Genomic DNA, 16,003 nt, shown 5'->3' on the forward strand with positions numbered 1-16,003 from the left:
GAGACCCGCCCCGCCAGCTCTCTCAGTGACTCGTCGTCTGACAGCAGCTTGCCAAGCTTTCCCGTCTCAAAGCTGTCTTGAGAGGGAAGGAACTGCTAGTGACATCTGCCGGTCTACCTGGACTGTAAACTTCTGGTTATATCTGCAGAAGGAGCAATGGAAGCCCAACCTGCTTATTTTATCTTATTTTAAAATTTTGGATATGGTGGCTTGGAAATTTTTCTAAAGGAAAATTACCAGCTGGAACAGAAACACACATACATGAGAATGTACAGAATAAATGGGAATTTTTGGTAAAGAATCAAAGAATCAGAAATTAGACGTTTACTAAGATGCTGCAGAACCACTCGGAAGCCATGTCCCTGGCGCCGGTGGCTAAGCTGGTCCTGGTTGGGCAGCAGCTGCCCTCCCTCTCTTTCTGGAGTTCGTGATGGAGCTTTTCTTGCAGTTCCCACTTGTCCTCAGTGTGCCCACGCTCGGGTGGAATGGCTCCTCCCTACAGGATGCGGCCGCCTCCTGCTCCTCCTGCTCCTGGGAGGTGTGCTCCTGGGCAGAGCCAGCCCTCGCAGGCACGGTCAGGGGCAGGAGGAGTCTGGGCTGGCCTGGGGTCCTGGCACAGGGGGCAGGGCAGTGAGTGAACGTCAGGCCCACAGCGGCCCCCCTTTACCTGCCACCTTCTGCAGGAACAAGAAGAGAGGAGAAAAAAGTGGGAAGGCGAGGCTGGACAGGGGGGCCTGCCTGCGCCCCCCACTCTTCCCTGTTCCTCCTGCAGCTCAGGACCCTCAGGCCACTGCCATGTGGACACAAGCCCATGTGCTGCAATGACCCTGCCCATGTCCAGCGCATGTCCTGGGCCTCGTGCTCCTGCTGCGATCAGGCTCCCATCCCCTCGCCACCCCAGCCCTGCCCCAGTTCTCACTGGCTCCCATGTGACCGGCACCACCGTCCATCCACTCCCCACGCCAGAGCACTGGCTCATCTTTGGCTGTTCACTGGGTCTCGCGTCCCACAGGTCCTGCCGAGACACACACTGTGTCCTCTGAGCCTTTCTGCCACTGTGTCCATGCATGTTGCCTCAGAACAGGCTGGTGCTAACCCTGCCTTCCATTGACGCGTCCCTGGTCAGAGTTCTCCCGCATCTCTTCCCGTCCCCGAGGATGAATCCTGGCTCCTGCACACAGCTTATGTGGCTCCTCCATGTCCACCGGGCCACCAGCACCGTTCATCTCCAGCCCGCCCCACGGTCCTTGTGCAGCGGGTATCTGTGCCATCTGCCCAGCCTCGCTCCTGTCCCCTTGGTCTGCCCACAGCCCTCTTCGTCCACTCTCCCATTCTCATCTGCTTGACGTGTGTGCATGTCACCTCCTTCAGGAAGGCTTTGGCCCTCAGGCTGCCTGCAACTGGCTCTGTGGGTCCTCCCGGTGCTGACACCTGCATGGCTCACCACCATCTCCTTGTCTGCAGGATCCTCCGAGAGGTCATTCCACGGGACTGTGACAACATGTGTGTTCCCCCGTGTACTTGACGAACAAGCCAGTGGATTCATGAGAGGAGAGGCATGGCCGGGACAGCGACGTGTCCCCCAGAGCTCCTCTCAGAGCCTGCGTCCTGCTTGTCCTTCATCCTCCCATGCCCTAGGAGTGAGGTGCAGCTCTGACCATCACCAAGGCCCAGCTGGGAGTGAAAATAAGCAAAACAGAACAAGCCCACAACCACCACCACAAACTCGGAGGTAGGCCCAGCTCCAACAACACTGGAGTCCCCCAGGAAGCCCTGACCTTGGCACAACGGGCTGGTCTGGAACCCCAGAATGCCTGCTCTAGGGCAGAGGATCCCAGACCTACTTTTCTTGTTTCCTACACCTGCTCTGTGGCTCAGCAGAGGCCTTAACCGTGTCTGTGTGGCTCTGGTGGGCCGCCAGACACCGTTACAGCCCAGGGTCCTCTCCCTGCCTGTCTTCTGGTTGCCATGGTGGAAGCCCTGCTCCATTTCTGGCTCAGCTGGGCTGCTTTCGCTTCAGCGTTTAGCACCTCTGCAGGTCTGGGGCCATGGGGCCTTGTGCTCATGGGTGGAATTTCAACGCTTGGTCTGCAGGTTTCACACCGCTGCTTCATGCTGATGGTCATGCTCGATGGAAATGAGAGAACATTCCCTACCCATGAGCTAAGTAAGCACTGGAACCCCAGGAATAATGGGACACAGACTTGTTCAGTGTTTAACTATCTCTTTTTCTGCTTAAAACATGGAAATGAAAACTCATTACTTGCTACCGACGCCAGCATGGAGATTCTGTACAGAATTGCCCTGCTGCAGGCGGTGTTGAGGGAGGGGACTGCAGACATGGATCAGACGGTACCTGGAAATGTCATTGTGACCCTGGTCGGCTGGGTGGACTTGGCCAAGTCTACAGAGCATGATGGTACAATGTGTAAGATGCTTGTCACAGGGAAGGTGCTCGGTGACTCTAGATCCTTTACTTTCACCTTTCATCTGTATTTGTGATTCCTTCTTTAGGGTCCAAATTTGACCCCGACAGAAAGTCGCTCAGCCTGTTTGCTCCTTCCCCTGCAGATGCTTCCCCGGCGAGCACACGTGCTCCCTCCGCGGGCATCGGGCATCGGAGCTGTGGCCCCTCACATCTGCCCAGGGCTCGCTTTGAGAGCTTGTTTCTTAGCATTTGGACCATCTTCGTTTTTAGAAAGTGCTGTTTCCCTTTTGCTCCACTCGTTCTTTCAACGAGTACAAACGGCACATCTGGTGACCCCGAAAGCTTGGCTTCTCCTCTTAGCCTCCTCCTTGCTGGCCTGGATGTACCATAAGAATCTCAAAGTCAGTGGGTTTAAACAGAATTTAATCCCCACTTTACCTGGCGGCTTCCCCATCTCAGACGGTGATGTCACCATTCACTGTTTGTCCAACCCGGACCTCGGGCACTCCGGCCTCGTACGCCGCCCTTCTGCGTCCCTGCTTCTCCCCTGGTGGGCTCTCTGTCACCTGTGCCAAGTCTTCCAGGGAGCACTGTCTCCTGCAAGGTGGGCGTTCGGACGCTGTCCCTGTCTCAGCAGCACACTCTCTAGCCCACCCTGCAACCCTCACACGGGTGACTCCTTATTTTCTGGAGAACAAGGTTTAATTAAACCTCTTGTACTGAATTTAACAAGACTCCTGAAATGAGTTCCATCTGTAGCCCCTCCCACATACTGACAACCAAACTCTACCAAACTGAATCGCTGACCGTCAATGTCCATTGATTTGTTGCTGTTACAACGTGTTTTCTAATGCCGTTCCTTTGCTTGGAATATCTTTTTCCCTATGACCTCCTGAAAACCCTTCCCACCCTTCAAGGTTCAGCTCCAGACCATACATGGTGCCAGGCCGGTAATAGCACCAGGAGACCCAGGACAAAGGAAGCACTCAGCTGACCCTCTGCTGAGCAGGCCTGCGGCCTGTGAGACAGTGGACATGCTGATAGGTTCCAGAGCCTCCCTGGTAAAGACTAACATCTAATTTTGTGACCAGGGCCCAAGAACCTCAAAGGGAGACTCTCTCCTTGTTCTGGTGTCCTCAAGCCTGGCTTCTTCACTGTCTTCCTCAGGACCTGGTGATTCCTGCAGTTCACAGCAGGAAAGGCTTTGGGTTCATAGCTTGGACTCCCCAAAGCACATGAGACCTGAGTTGATGGACACTGTCAGGCTCTTGGCTGCCATCCTGGGGACCGAGATTCTGCATGTGGTCATGAAAGAGTGACTGCACATGCCCAGGAGAACACGGAGCTGACAGGGCCAGGAGGTTGGGATCTCGTGCCCCCCCGCCGTTTCCTCATTCACAATTAGGATAACAACAATCTCATAGGACAGGGAGATCACACATGTGAGATGCTCACTGCAGCTCCTGGTGCATAGTACGTGCTTAGGTAAGTTTACTCTTTCGTTGTTGAAGCCATTCAGATTGCCATGGGGTGTGGTTGCCCAGTAAGACTGTTGGCATGTTCCTGCAGGAGTCAGACTCCTACAGCACAATCATTTGTGGAAGATATAGACATGACTTCTGCATGGAACTGGATCAGGGAAAACGAGAGTAAACCTGTCCGTAGGCTTGCTGAGCGGTCTCTGGCCAGCATGCCTGGAACTGCAGAAGGAAAAGATAGCCCCAATGAAGGGTCAGAGGAAAGTATAAAGATGCCTGGAAAACAGGATCTTCGAGGAAAACCTTAAGAAACCTTCTGTTTGTTCAAAAACAACAAACCCTGTTATTAACAGTGAACTAAGTGAAAACCTTTCTAGGCATGTCAGTAAACAAGGTTCCTCTCTTCACTGCAGACAGCGGGCAGAGCAAAGCTTTCAAAGCACATCACAGTCGAATCTTTGTTAAAATGAACTTAGAAAAGCTTCAGATGTTATGTAGAGACCAGAAGAACACATCACCAGTAAAACGAAAGCAAGGACAAGTCAGGCCCCACCTCCAGGGCCTCGGTGCCCCTCTCCCGTGGTCATCCCGGGCACGTGGGTCTGCGGCTTGCATCCCATCTCTGCTACTTAACCCCTTGGTTTCTTCCAATTCAAAAAGAAACGGGATTGCCTCCTGATGCTCAGCGTGGCCGGGAGGAGGACAGACAAACCACGCTTCCTTCAACTCCCAGAGCAGCACGCAGGAGGACGCTGGTGCTGGCCCCACACTCACAGTCCCTGCGACAGTTAAAGTCGGCAGGAGTGGACGTCCTGTAACTGGACAGAATCTGAATGTGTGCATCTGTCCTGGGAGCAGGAGGGAGATGTTCCACAAATACCACGGAGGCTCAGGATGGATCTGTGACCCTAAGTGTGCCGAGGATCACGATTCTGTGACTTCTTTTCTCATGATGGCCTGTACAGGGCCATGAAGGTGCATAGAACTCATATGACCAACTTGACCAGTGGCACCACCGGAAAAGTAAAAGGCCAATGAATCACTGTCTCAGTAAAGTTTCCTCTATAGTTTTCATATAGATGATGTTAAATAAAAAGTACAGGAGGCCATTGTTTTTGACTGTTTCTGCTCTGGACCCCGAAGGTCCACAGTACAGATCAGAGTGGAGTCACTCCTGCTAAAGTTCACGTCACTCGGGCCGTGGTCTGACCATCTGAGAAAGAGGTGACAGACAACTTATGAACTGGCCAGCTTAAATCTTCAGTAGGTACGACAATACTTAATCCTAGTGAAAAGGACAGCCTGAAGCCACCTGATGTTAACTGATCAGTTAGTTTGCTACTGTTCTGTTTCCCTTTCCCTACCGTATAAGGAAAATGACTTTGAAATGACCAACCCGCTTTCTGCTCGTTGTTTCTGCTTTCCTCAGCCTTTTCTGTCTATAAAGGCTTTGTTGTTCCTAATAGACTTCAGGCACTGCTCTGTCTCTCTGATGGTATTTCCCAGGTCCATCCTCTCATTTGGCTTTCCAATAAACTTTACAAAATTATTTTTGCCTCAACAGCCTTAATTTCAGTAGACAGTAACATTATTTCATGTTCCTGGGAAATGGACAGTAGCAGATTAACACTGAACGCAGTGTTTCTTCTTGTATTTATGCCATCAAGAACCAATGAACCAGGGCTGGCTGGTTCGCTCAGTTGATTAGAGCATGGTGTTATAGCACCAAGGTCAAGGGTTTGGATCCCCTACCGGCCAGCTGCCCCAAAAAAAAAAAAAAAAAAAAAAAAAAAAATCAGGAAGAATAAAAAGATCTGGAATTTGCTTATTTAACTGTTGGCTTCTGTCTGTCTTTAGCGGCCAATTTACATAAAATGTTTAACTGTAGGCCTCAGTCTTTCTTTTTGATTAACAAAGTGTCCAACTCCATTTAAATGCCTACACAAGGGAAAGAAACGACACCAGATGTACTCTACTTTCATCCTGCTAAAACTCTACAGGGCTTGTACATAGTACTCAAATTTGCCAAAAACAAAACAAAATTTACTTTCCAACTCCATTGATTAACCCTGGAATTATTTACTCCAGGCATAGGTCACAGCTTAAATTTAAACTTAAATTATATTTCAATCACAGGTTTGTGCTATATTAGTACCTAGCGTTCTAAGATGTAAGTGAAATAAATACAAATTTTTAAACTAAATTATGACTAAATTTGCATGATGCCAAACCAAAAAGAAAACATTAGTAGAAAAATAGATATTTGGACATGAAATGACCAGGAAATGCTCACTTTCACTCGTGTGGACATTACAAAATGCTGGAAGTTCTGTCCACGTGAGGACCGAGACATTTTTCCTAAAATAAAATAAAAACCAGTATAGAATGTACTTGACTTTTTGCAATTAACTGGAGGGTTTTATTTTTTATTTATTTTTTCTTAAATTTGTTTAATGTAAACCGGTACCTGCTTTGGCCCCCCTTTCTGGAAGGAACGACTTCCTCTTGCTCTACATTCAAGCAGCTGGCTCAATACCACCTGGAGAAGCCAGGTCAATGCAATACGACCTCTCCTGACCCCCATCTATGGCAGTGGTCCTGCAGGGGACATTCCCCAATGTCTGGAGACATCTTTGGTTGTCACAAATGGGCGGGCCAGCATGCTGCTCAATGTCCTACAGTGCACAGGACGTCCCCACAGAAGAGAATCATCTGCCCCAAATGCCAACAGTGCCGAGGTTGAGACACCCTGATCAAGAGAATGAGATGGTTTCTTTGAGAATGAACAGTCCCCCTAAATGTCACACTTCTGCTCTCCTTGGTGGCATCCACAGTGTGTGCTTCCCATGTGGTGACGTGCATTGTGTGAGCATTGCTCCCAGTGGTTGGAGAGTGAATGCAAGAACATGATACTTGCAGTAGGATCTTAATGACCAAGCAATCCCTGTGTGAGTCCTGTCCAAACCCTGCTGGGCAGCCGGGTGAGGGTCCCCCACTCTGACCACCGGGGTCTGGTCACCAGGTGGCCACACAGCTTGGGCAGTCAGCTGTCACTGCTCCACTTGCGCAGACACCCTGGCCCTGTGGGGCGTGGGAGCTGTCACTGGCTGAGACTGTCCTGACTTTCCTTCTTTCTTTTATCTTTCCTTGTGGGAGAAGTGCTTAAAGCAGAAGGGAGCATCTGCATTTGAACTGCCCATTTCATAATCTGAAAGTTAGAGAGAGGAAAGGCAGCACATGTCCTGTGGCTTGGTTTATTTCATACACGGCACCGTTTTCTGTCGTGGGAGACCTCACTGTAAGTCGGTCTTAGTGCAGGAACACTCTCTTCCTCACCGGGCATTGGAGCTAACTAAGCCGCATGTGATAGGTCCACCTTTGTGTGGACAACGAGCTGATGAAGACTCTCTCCTCTGACCAAACTCTCATCAGCCTCCTCCGAGTCCTCCACCTGCCCAGGCCTGACCTTGGGCTTCCCTCTCTGTCCTTATAGAGTCCAGTCTGGTCAAGAATCCTGCTAAGTCAGTTTAGCAAAAATCCCCCGCCCCTGGAGTCTGACCACCCTGGATGACTTATCATGCCCGCCTGCCTTCAGCAATAATCGTATCAAGTCAGTCAGGCCAGAAACCCCCATCCTCAGTGTCTCCTCAGTAAGTTTCCATCCACTGACCCCCAACCTTGCTCCTTGGCTATAAATCCCCACTTGTCCTGTTGGAGTCAGAGTTGAGTCCAATCTCTCTGCCCCACTGCAGGACCCCGTTGCAGTGGTTCCTCGAATAAAGTCTTCCTTACATCTTTAACAGGGGCTTGGGTAATTTTTTAAATAATATGAAATGTTCCTTTCAGTTCTCTTCTGTCATAGAATCTGTCATAAAATAGACATTCATACGGTATTCACTGAGTGCCAGGAAGCATAGTCTTTTCGTCATCGCTCATGACTGAGTCTCTATGCAGCGTTTTAGACGCTGCCCTCTCCTTGGGAGTGACAGTACCTAGACTTTGTGAGGTTAAGCACTTCTGAGGCTTTCAGCCCTGCTCATCCCTGCTTATAGTAACACGCAGCTTTGTGCTCAAATCTCAATATTTAAGAGATCAGCTCTCAGTGGTATTAGAACGCTTGCCGCTGAATGGCTGCTCTCAGGGATCTTTTAATATTCTAGAGATAATGCTTTTCCTTTACTCTTTCAATTTAGAAAGAGGTACTGCCAGATGGCTTTAGACATGTCTCTCAGTGGAGCCACTTGCGATACAAGTGAGATGTCAAGGGAGGAGCGGTTGGTGCTGGAAAGTGGAAGTTTGCTTTCTTTGCAGGGCCCCGCGAGGGCAGCACTGCCCTATGGCACTGAGAGTCTCCAGATCAAGGATCTCTCCGGTGGAGTCAGACCCAGCATGCGCTCGAGCCCACGCAGGGAGGGGCTGCTGCTTGGAGGAGTAAGAATGGTTTGACGAGGGGGACGGTGTCTCTACATACCTTCGATGAGAAGCATAATTGCCCGTGATGTGTCCAGAACCGTCACAGCCAGGCGTGGGGCACCTGCAATTGAAAATGCGAGCTGGGTAACTTACTCAAACAATTAACTTTCCTATTCATCCAAAAAGCAAACCCTCTTAATGGCTCACCCTCGCTGCTTGGAAGAGGCTGAACTGAGCTGGAAGCTCCCTCGATCATTAGTCGCTGCCCCCACATACAAACCTTTGATCCCTCCTTCCTTCCAAGCACAGTGATATTTTCCAGAAGGATCGTGAATTTTGGTAACTGCTAAGGAGTCTACAGCCTCTGGAACACACAGCATCCTTGGTCACTAGGCCGATGACTCCAGAAATCTCTATTCCCTCCAAATACCCCACGTTTTCTCCTCTTATTGTTACTTTAGTTTCAGTGGAGCCTGGTTACGACAGGGCTTGTTACCACACCCACACATATATGAAGCCAGACTTCTCCATGAGAAGATGTGCTCGGGGTCTGGGAGAGTGGATTCTGTGGGAGCTCCACTTCTGACATTGCAAAAGGCTCCCCTTAGACTGACTGCTCACAGACCAGGTGGTCTGGGGGCCGGGGCCAGTGCAGGCAGCTGCCTGTATCCAGACTATGGAGCGAAGGTCCGCAGTATGTGGACTGTCACTGTGCCCTCGAGCGGGCTTGGTTGACCTTAAAGTGCTTGTTCCATTACCTGACTTGAGGGGAATGTGGGAGATGGATCCTGACCAAGCAGGTCAAGTCGGGGAGATATTCAACATGGCCCTGAATGCCCTCCCTACAGCTGCCTAGACCAGCCTCGGCGACTTCGCCAGTTCCCTAATTTCAGCTGTGCCATGGCTCTAATGGGACAGAATTTTTTAAAAAGAGTTTTATAATTATCACCCTTTATATAACTTCTTAAATATGCCATCTCAAGAGTAATCAGTACGGCAAAAACATCTTCACTTGAAGTTATCTCGCTTGCCTTTGTACCCACCATAAATGTACAAATTAAGGAAAAAATCCCCTTTCCTTTAAATTTGAAACTCTCTGAATATAACAAGGATAAGTGAGTTAGTAAGCAAGATTACACCTAGAAGTAAGACTCAGATCATATACTGTACTCTATCCCTGGTCAATGAGCACCCGGATTCTTGCCAAGGACAAAAATCATAGATTTTGAATATTTAATAAGTGTGTACTGCTTCTAGAGATGTCAATTTGCTTTCCACTCAGAAAGCCACTCTGGATATCAGATGCTGAGACCAGGCCAGAAATTCCCTGGCTCAGAGACAGGCTTTCTCCAGATCAGATGAAAGTGTCAGGAAGTGGAGTGGAAATATAGGAAATTGGACTAATTTTCAAGTATATAAATGTCGTGTTTTGACATTTGGATGCGTAAACAATTTTCAGTACTCAGAAATTTTCTAATTCTTCTCTAGTCCAAAGAAAAGGAACATAATTCTAGACCTCAGGTTTAAAAATGGATATTTCCCATATTGTACTGAAGGATGAAGATTAATCTGTGGCCTGTGTCATGGGAGAGTGAGCAGGTAACCAAGTGAAAGGGACAAGTCCTGAGCGTGCTCCTGTCAACACCCCTTTCAGGCAAGCAGAATTCAGACCTTGGAAATAGGAGTTGGAGGCTGGATGATGATGAGGGATCTTAAACAGTGTCTGTGCAGGCGGACAGGCAGACAGACAGACAGATGGCATATATGACCCAAAAATGATGAAAATTTTATCACTGTGGTTGAGTATATCACTGCTAAACCACTCTTTTTATATATTGGTATGTTTAAGTTTTTTCATAATAAAAAGGCAAAACAAATAAAAAATAAATAAGTAAGTAAGTAAATAAATAAATAAATAAATAAACAAACAAACAGTGTCTGTGGATCAAGAACAAAAACTCCAAATCTAACTGTTGACCTGATTTTTGTTAAAGTAACTGCTGTCCATATACACTTAAACTCTGCTCATTAAGACTAGCCAATTCCTAAATAATTGCTTTCTAAATAATAACTCAAATGACTAAACTTAACTAGCTGATTTTCTAAATGGCAGTTCACGTGGATAAACCCAACCGCAGAACACTCACACAAGGAAGGACATGTGAAAGCAATAAAACCATTCTATCCAAGAGAGGCCCTTCATGCGAATCCGTTTTGAAAACGTATCCGGAGACACAAATGCTTTCTATCAGCCTGTTATATACTTGGCTTTACTTTGTGCTTTTAACCTCTTTCTCATTTAAGTACTTAGTTCAGGTTTATTTAAAATTTATTCATTTTAATATGAGTAAACATTTTTTATATGTTTTTTGGTGGGGGTGGAAAGACGTTGACATATTCTGCCCAAATTGAAAGGGTGGTATTATAACCAAAGTAATACAATGAAATTGGATTTTACTACGTATACAATTTTTACTGTAGTTTTTGTGTCTGAATGACATTTTACAAATGTTCAAGGCTACTTCAAAATGTTCATGGAAAAATAGAATTAAAAGACGCTGTGAATCTTTCCACCAACTGATCAAGGAATCTTGTATAATCCATCGACTGATAAGAAAAGAAGTGTTTAAAACGTCCTATTTCACCATGAAAACAAACAAAGAGATATTGATTAGGCTCATTTTTAGAGCTTTCACTGTGTTGGGAACTTAAAAATAAATCACAGATAAGAGGCCTTTCTTTCTTAAAAGGTTTGTTTTTGTTTTCTGAATTTCAAGTTGGGCAGATGGGTGTGAATCTCAGATCTGTCACTTGCCAGCTACGTGAGCGTGGACAACTGTCTAACCTGCCAAGAGTCAGTCCTCTGAGGCACACGTCCTGTCTCCTCAGTGTGACGAGGATGAAAATGAGATGGGCTGTGGGCAGGGCCTGTCTCCAGAGAGGGTCTGCACCTCCTCCCTAGACACAATAGCTGCACTCAGCACCCTTAATTCTCACCGCTGGGCATGAAGACATGCTCAAAATACTGACTGCCTCTCCCTGAAATGGCCAACTCCTGTTTTCTGGTGGGTTTTTTTGTTGCTTTTTTTTTTTTTTTTTGCAGGTAGTAATTCAGCCTTTCCATCTTTAGGTGGTGCCTGTGGATTGCATATGCAGCCCAGAATGGTTTTCATCTGTTCTCTCTTGTTAAGGCTTTTTAAAACTCTTAGATTTACATACAAATTTCCCATACAAGAATTCTCCACATTCAAAAATACAATTTTTTGAAGTCGATGAATGAGGAAGTGATTTTTCATCTAACAAAAGGGATCTCTGCTTCTCGGATGGAGTCAGCTCCAGGATCCTTGGTAAGGGGAGTGGTGTAAAATCGATTTACAAAAACTTGATTGGCATCTACCCATCTAAGAGCACATCTTTTCCACGAAGGGAGGCTCATGTGGGACAATCAAACCCTGTAGATAAAATCAGATGGCTGCACATGCTGCACAGCTTGGGTTTTCAAATGACAGAAGAGATTGACTGGTTTCCATGGAAACGGCCCCCCACTCCCTCTAAAGGAGGCAGAAGCTTTTAGTGCTGAAGCACGAAGCACTCGGGTGGCCCGGGAGCAGAGCAGAGGTCTGAAGATCAGCTCTCTCCTGATGGTCCTCTTGCCTTCCTAACAGTCACACAAACAATAGCACCCAGGCTACTTTAAGTTCCCACCGTTAAGGATGTACAGTTGCGTTAAGTGAAATACTTGGCTTTATATGTACTTTTTCTTTTCTACTCCAAATATATTATTGGTAGAAACACTTGGAGAGAGAAAATGATGAATAAATAATCTCAAAATCTATATTTGCTACCTCCTGGATAAATTCAAGACAAAAATATTCTCTAACTCGCTTTCTCTCTGGTCTTGTGTTTGCCTTGTAGTTTTTGTTAGAAGCTACCGCATTACTATCTGGCTGGAGAAACTGGTGTTGTGTAGCCAGTTAAGAATGGTAGTGGAAGAATCATAACAAAATGTTTTAGACAGGGTTTAAGTTAGGGGTGACATGCAGAATTCAAGCAAAACCTAAAAAACAACAACGAGAAACACAGACTTTTGGTATTTCATTTCACGGCAATAGCCCTTGTCAAATAGGAGCAGCTGAGTTCTGTCGCTTTTGCAGATCTGACACCACAGAGAGCTGTGAGCCTGAGCCCCGGATCTGCCGTGTGTTACTAGCTCCCTCTTCATCACTCATGACCAAAGAAACACTCTATTTGCACTTCAGACATCACTGACCACACCTACATGGAGGTCCTATGGCACGTCTCCTCACATCAAAAAAGAATATGGTATCTGCTCAAATGAGTCATTGTGAAAACCATGCGACTTTGCACTGGCACACATCACAGAGATGGGACAACTGGCCAGCTCGCTGCTCAAATTTGCCTGTGATGTTTTCTCCCATCTTACAAAACCTGAACCCTGAAACAGGCTAGTAGAAATGGAAGCAGAGAAATCTACTGACCAAAGTTGTTATTATTGCTTAATTATTCATAAGAATGTCTTGAAAGTATGTCCCCTGTAGTCAATCATCCCATTCTCATGAGAATTAAATACATACTTAAAGTTGTATTAAGACATTTAAAATATGGCACTTTCTTCATAATGGGAATGACCTCTGCTTAAATGAACGCACACAGTAAAATACATTTTGCTGCACATCATGGGCAGAGGTGGGGGAACCTACTGTGTATCAATTCCATTAACTGTAAAAGTCATAACTCCTCAAGAAGGAGTCCAATCACATCCAACTTCAGAAACATTTGTTTTCTAGGGGTTAGAATAAGCTGCCATGAGCCCTTGCTGGACATAATGTGGGTTAAATGTCCAGAGAAAGTTGAGGCCAACCTCTCTCACCATCTACTTGGAGGATAAGCTCCCACTGATGCCCAGAGCAGCAAGCCAGGGCCCTTCATCAGTGTCTGACGCAGCATCTAACCAGGCCATACCTGCTGGGTGACACTGAGCCAGTCAACTGTGCAATCTATCCCCAAAATCAGTTGACAGGAAAAAATATCTTGAACAGACACATGATTTGTCATCTTGATAGCATTAACACCTTATTTTTTAAAATCTTATAAATAAAGTACAACCAGCATGTCCGGACTCTACCTAAATTAATTATCTCTGTAGCTGACCTAGCCTGGTTGAGTCAGCCCTAAACAGCTTGCTTTCAAAAGTGCCCTGATTTTGAGCTTAGTAGCTAAAACATACAGAGAAACAAGAGTATTTGGAATACAGTATAACATGTCAGACTGGATTCTTTAAAGAATTTCACAGAGAGTCCCTTGAATAGTGTCACTTCTGTTTCCTTGTTTTGTAAGAAAAAGCTCCAACATGGGGACTTAATTAGTAAAATACTATATATATATATATATATATATATATATATATATATATATATATATATATATTTAATACCCTCGATTTTAAAAGAAATTATAAAAATGCAATGTAAAGTTAGGCTTTGTCTATAGTAGCAGAATACATTTGTAAATCAGAATGATTCTGGCCAAATATATAAGCCTTTATATAAAGACATTTCAATCCCAAACCTTTTTTTTTGCCTAAACAGATCTGGTTCTAAAAATACATTTTACTGTCTCGATTCTTTTTGTCATAAATGGGAAACAATAAAGAAATGCAGAGAAGGGAAAAAAATAAAGACATTTTAAAATGGAAAAATGGTATACTCGTATTCTGATGTACTCCTCTGCAACTTTCTCCCAAAAGAGAAAGAAAGAAACTTCCTAATAAGCAACATATATTGTTTCTGGCCGATTTCTTAAACATATTACTAAAATTCAAAGAAAGACAAAATCTTGCAAATCACTTTTCAATTTGTAATATATTCAACGCTTTCCTCCTTTTATAAAGTCAGTGTTGGGTATGCATACCCGGAACTTCATCCCAGTCTAACCCAGCATCGGAAGAGCCCACGTTGGGATCCGGTGTTTCCCAAGCCTCCCTCCTGCTGTCTTCTGCCTCCCCCACAGGAACTGCAGACCTCCCTGCCCTGAGCTTTCTCAGCCTTCCTTTTCCTTTCTTTTCAAAGGCCTCTCTCTCATCTGGAACAGATGTGGGGGCGACCCTGCTATTTGGAAAGACCAGTGACACAGGAGAACCGCAAACAAGCTGGAGGCCTGGGGTAATGCCCCCTGGTCCCTACATGAGCTCAGGTGCTCCAGGTCTCCCGGCAGAAGCCTTTGTGGGGCCTTGAGATGCTCTCTGAGGGCCTTGCATTCCTCCTCCAGAGTCAGGTGACGGGCTTTTACAATGTGATGGTTGGGATACTACAGTGTTAGGGAAACCTACACGTTTCAAAATGCGAAGTAGACTTGTCTGTATTACTAGTCCTTAGATGGAAAACTTGCCTTCTGATACACATAACTTTTAAACACAAATGCCTTTTTCTTTTGGTCCTAAGCACTTTTCTTTTTACATTACACTTAAAAACAAACAAATGAAAAATAATTTTAAAAGTAACTGTAAAATATATTTTTAAAAATCTTTTTGATGATTCAGATAAGGCTTTGGAATAGGTTAGGCCTCAGATTATTAAGAAACTGTAAGTGTCATCGTGCAGATAACACTAAAATGTTCTGGTTATGGGGGTCCGTGGCTGACAGACTGTCCAAGGAACTGTGCAGTTGTAGTAGGTGAAACAGGTAGCAATTTGGTGGGTGGAGGAGAATACTCGTTTTCGGATGCACAACCACTGTACTAACCAGAACATACGTCACATTCTGTGAAGTTCATTTGGGCAATATGCTTCTTAGACAGCCCATTGACAGACAGGGATATTTACTTGAAGCTTTAAGTTTTGACCTAGAGGATCACATGCCCGCCATCAGCACTGGGTTCACCTCCTACATGCACTGAGCAAATCCTGCCCTTTGTCCCTCCCCCGATTCTGGTGGCCCTGTCATGCCCTGGAAGGTGCTGGCTTTGAGTTCCAACACCAGATAATAACGGCTCTGGGTCACTGGACCCCAGCAGAGCTGAGGCTGAGTCTGGTCCTGCCCCTGCGTTCATTTTCTTCAGGACACTTGAGCTGCAGGTTTGGCTATTTGGGGAGCATTCAGGGGGCTGCCACAGCAGCTTTCTGGTTCATGCTGCATGCAGTTCTGTATTTACATTCTTTTTAATCATGCAGCCTACACATCTTAACGTATTCGTCCTCTGTGCTGACCATGCAGCCCTTGTTGTCCAGGGAGTGGCACCTAATTTAACCCCTCATTGCCAACACTGCAAACCGCTGCCCGGCTGATTGGCGTCCCAGGAACACCCAGCAATAGGCACCTGTCCAGTGCGGCAGAACGTACCTAGCACATCCTGACGTCCCATTCATTTAACGGGATGTGTCCATAGGGAACTGCTGCCAGAGCACATGCACGTCCAGCAGCAGTGGCTCAGCCGAACAAGAGGCTGGGGCAGCTGCGGTCAGTATTGGAATTGGACTCGGAGGACCCATGCAAAAAAAAATACAAAAGGTGACTAGTGCAGTGGACTCAAGGCAACAGAAACCACCATTCCTAACATCTCACCCCCACATGGACCAGCGGGTTACAATCAGGGCCCTGACGCATTCCACGAAAAGGCTCATGGTGCAGGTGGCTCTGAATTTGACATGCAAAGAATCTCACACAG

The 16,003-nt window shown here is 46.3% G+C and overlaps 1 protein-coding gene across 4 annotated transcripts in view; it reads right to left on the reverse strand.

The window, feature by feature from the left end:
- Positions 1–16,003, reverse strand: part of MYT1L (myelin transcription factor 1 like) — a 182,391-nt gene that overhangs the window by 40,153 nt on the left and 126,235 nt on the right. For all 4 annotated transcript variants that reach the window (XM_063077850.1, XM_063077849.1, XM_063077848.1 and 1 more), the window contains exon 14: positions 8,378–8,440. In XM_063077850.1, the coding sequence (XP_062933920.1) occupies positions 8,378–8,440 (63 nt within the window). The remainder of the gene's footprint in view (positions 1–8,377; positions 8,441–16,003) is intronic.

Source organism: Cynocephalus volans, chromosome 14 (assembly GCF_027409185.1).
Source record: "Cynocephalus volans isolate mCynVol1 chromosome 14, mCynVol1.pri, whole genome shotgun sequence".
NCBI classification, from domain to species: Eukaryota; Metazoa; Chordata; class Mammalia; order Dermoptera; family Cynocephalidae; genus Cynocephalus; species Cynocephalus volans.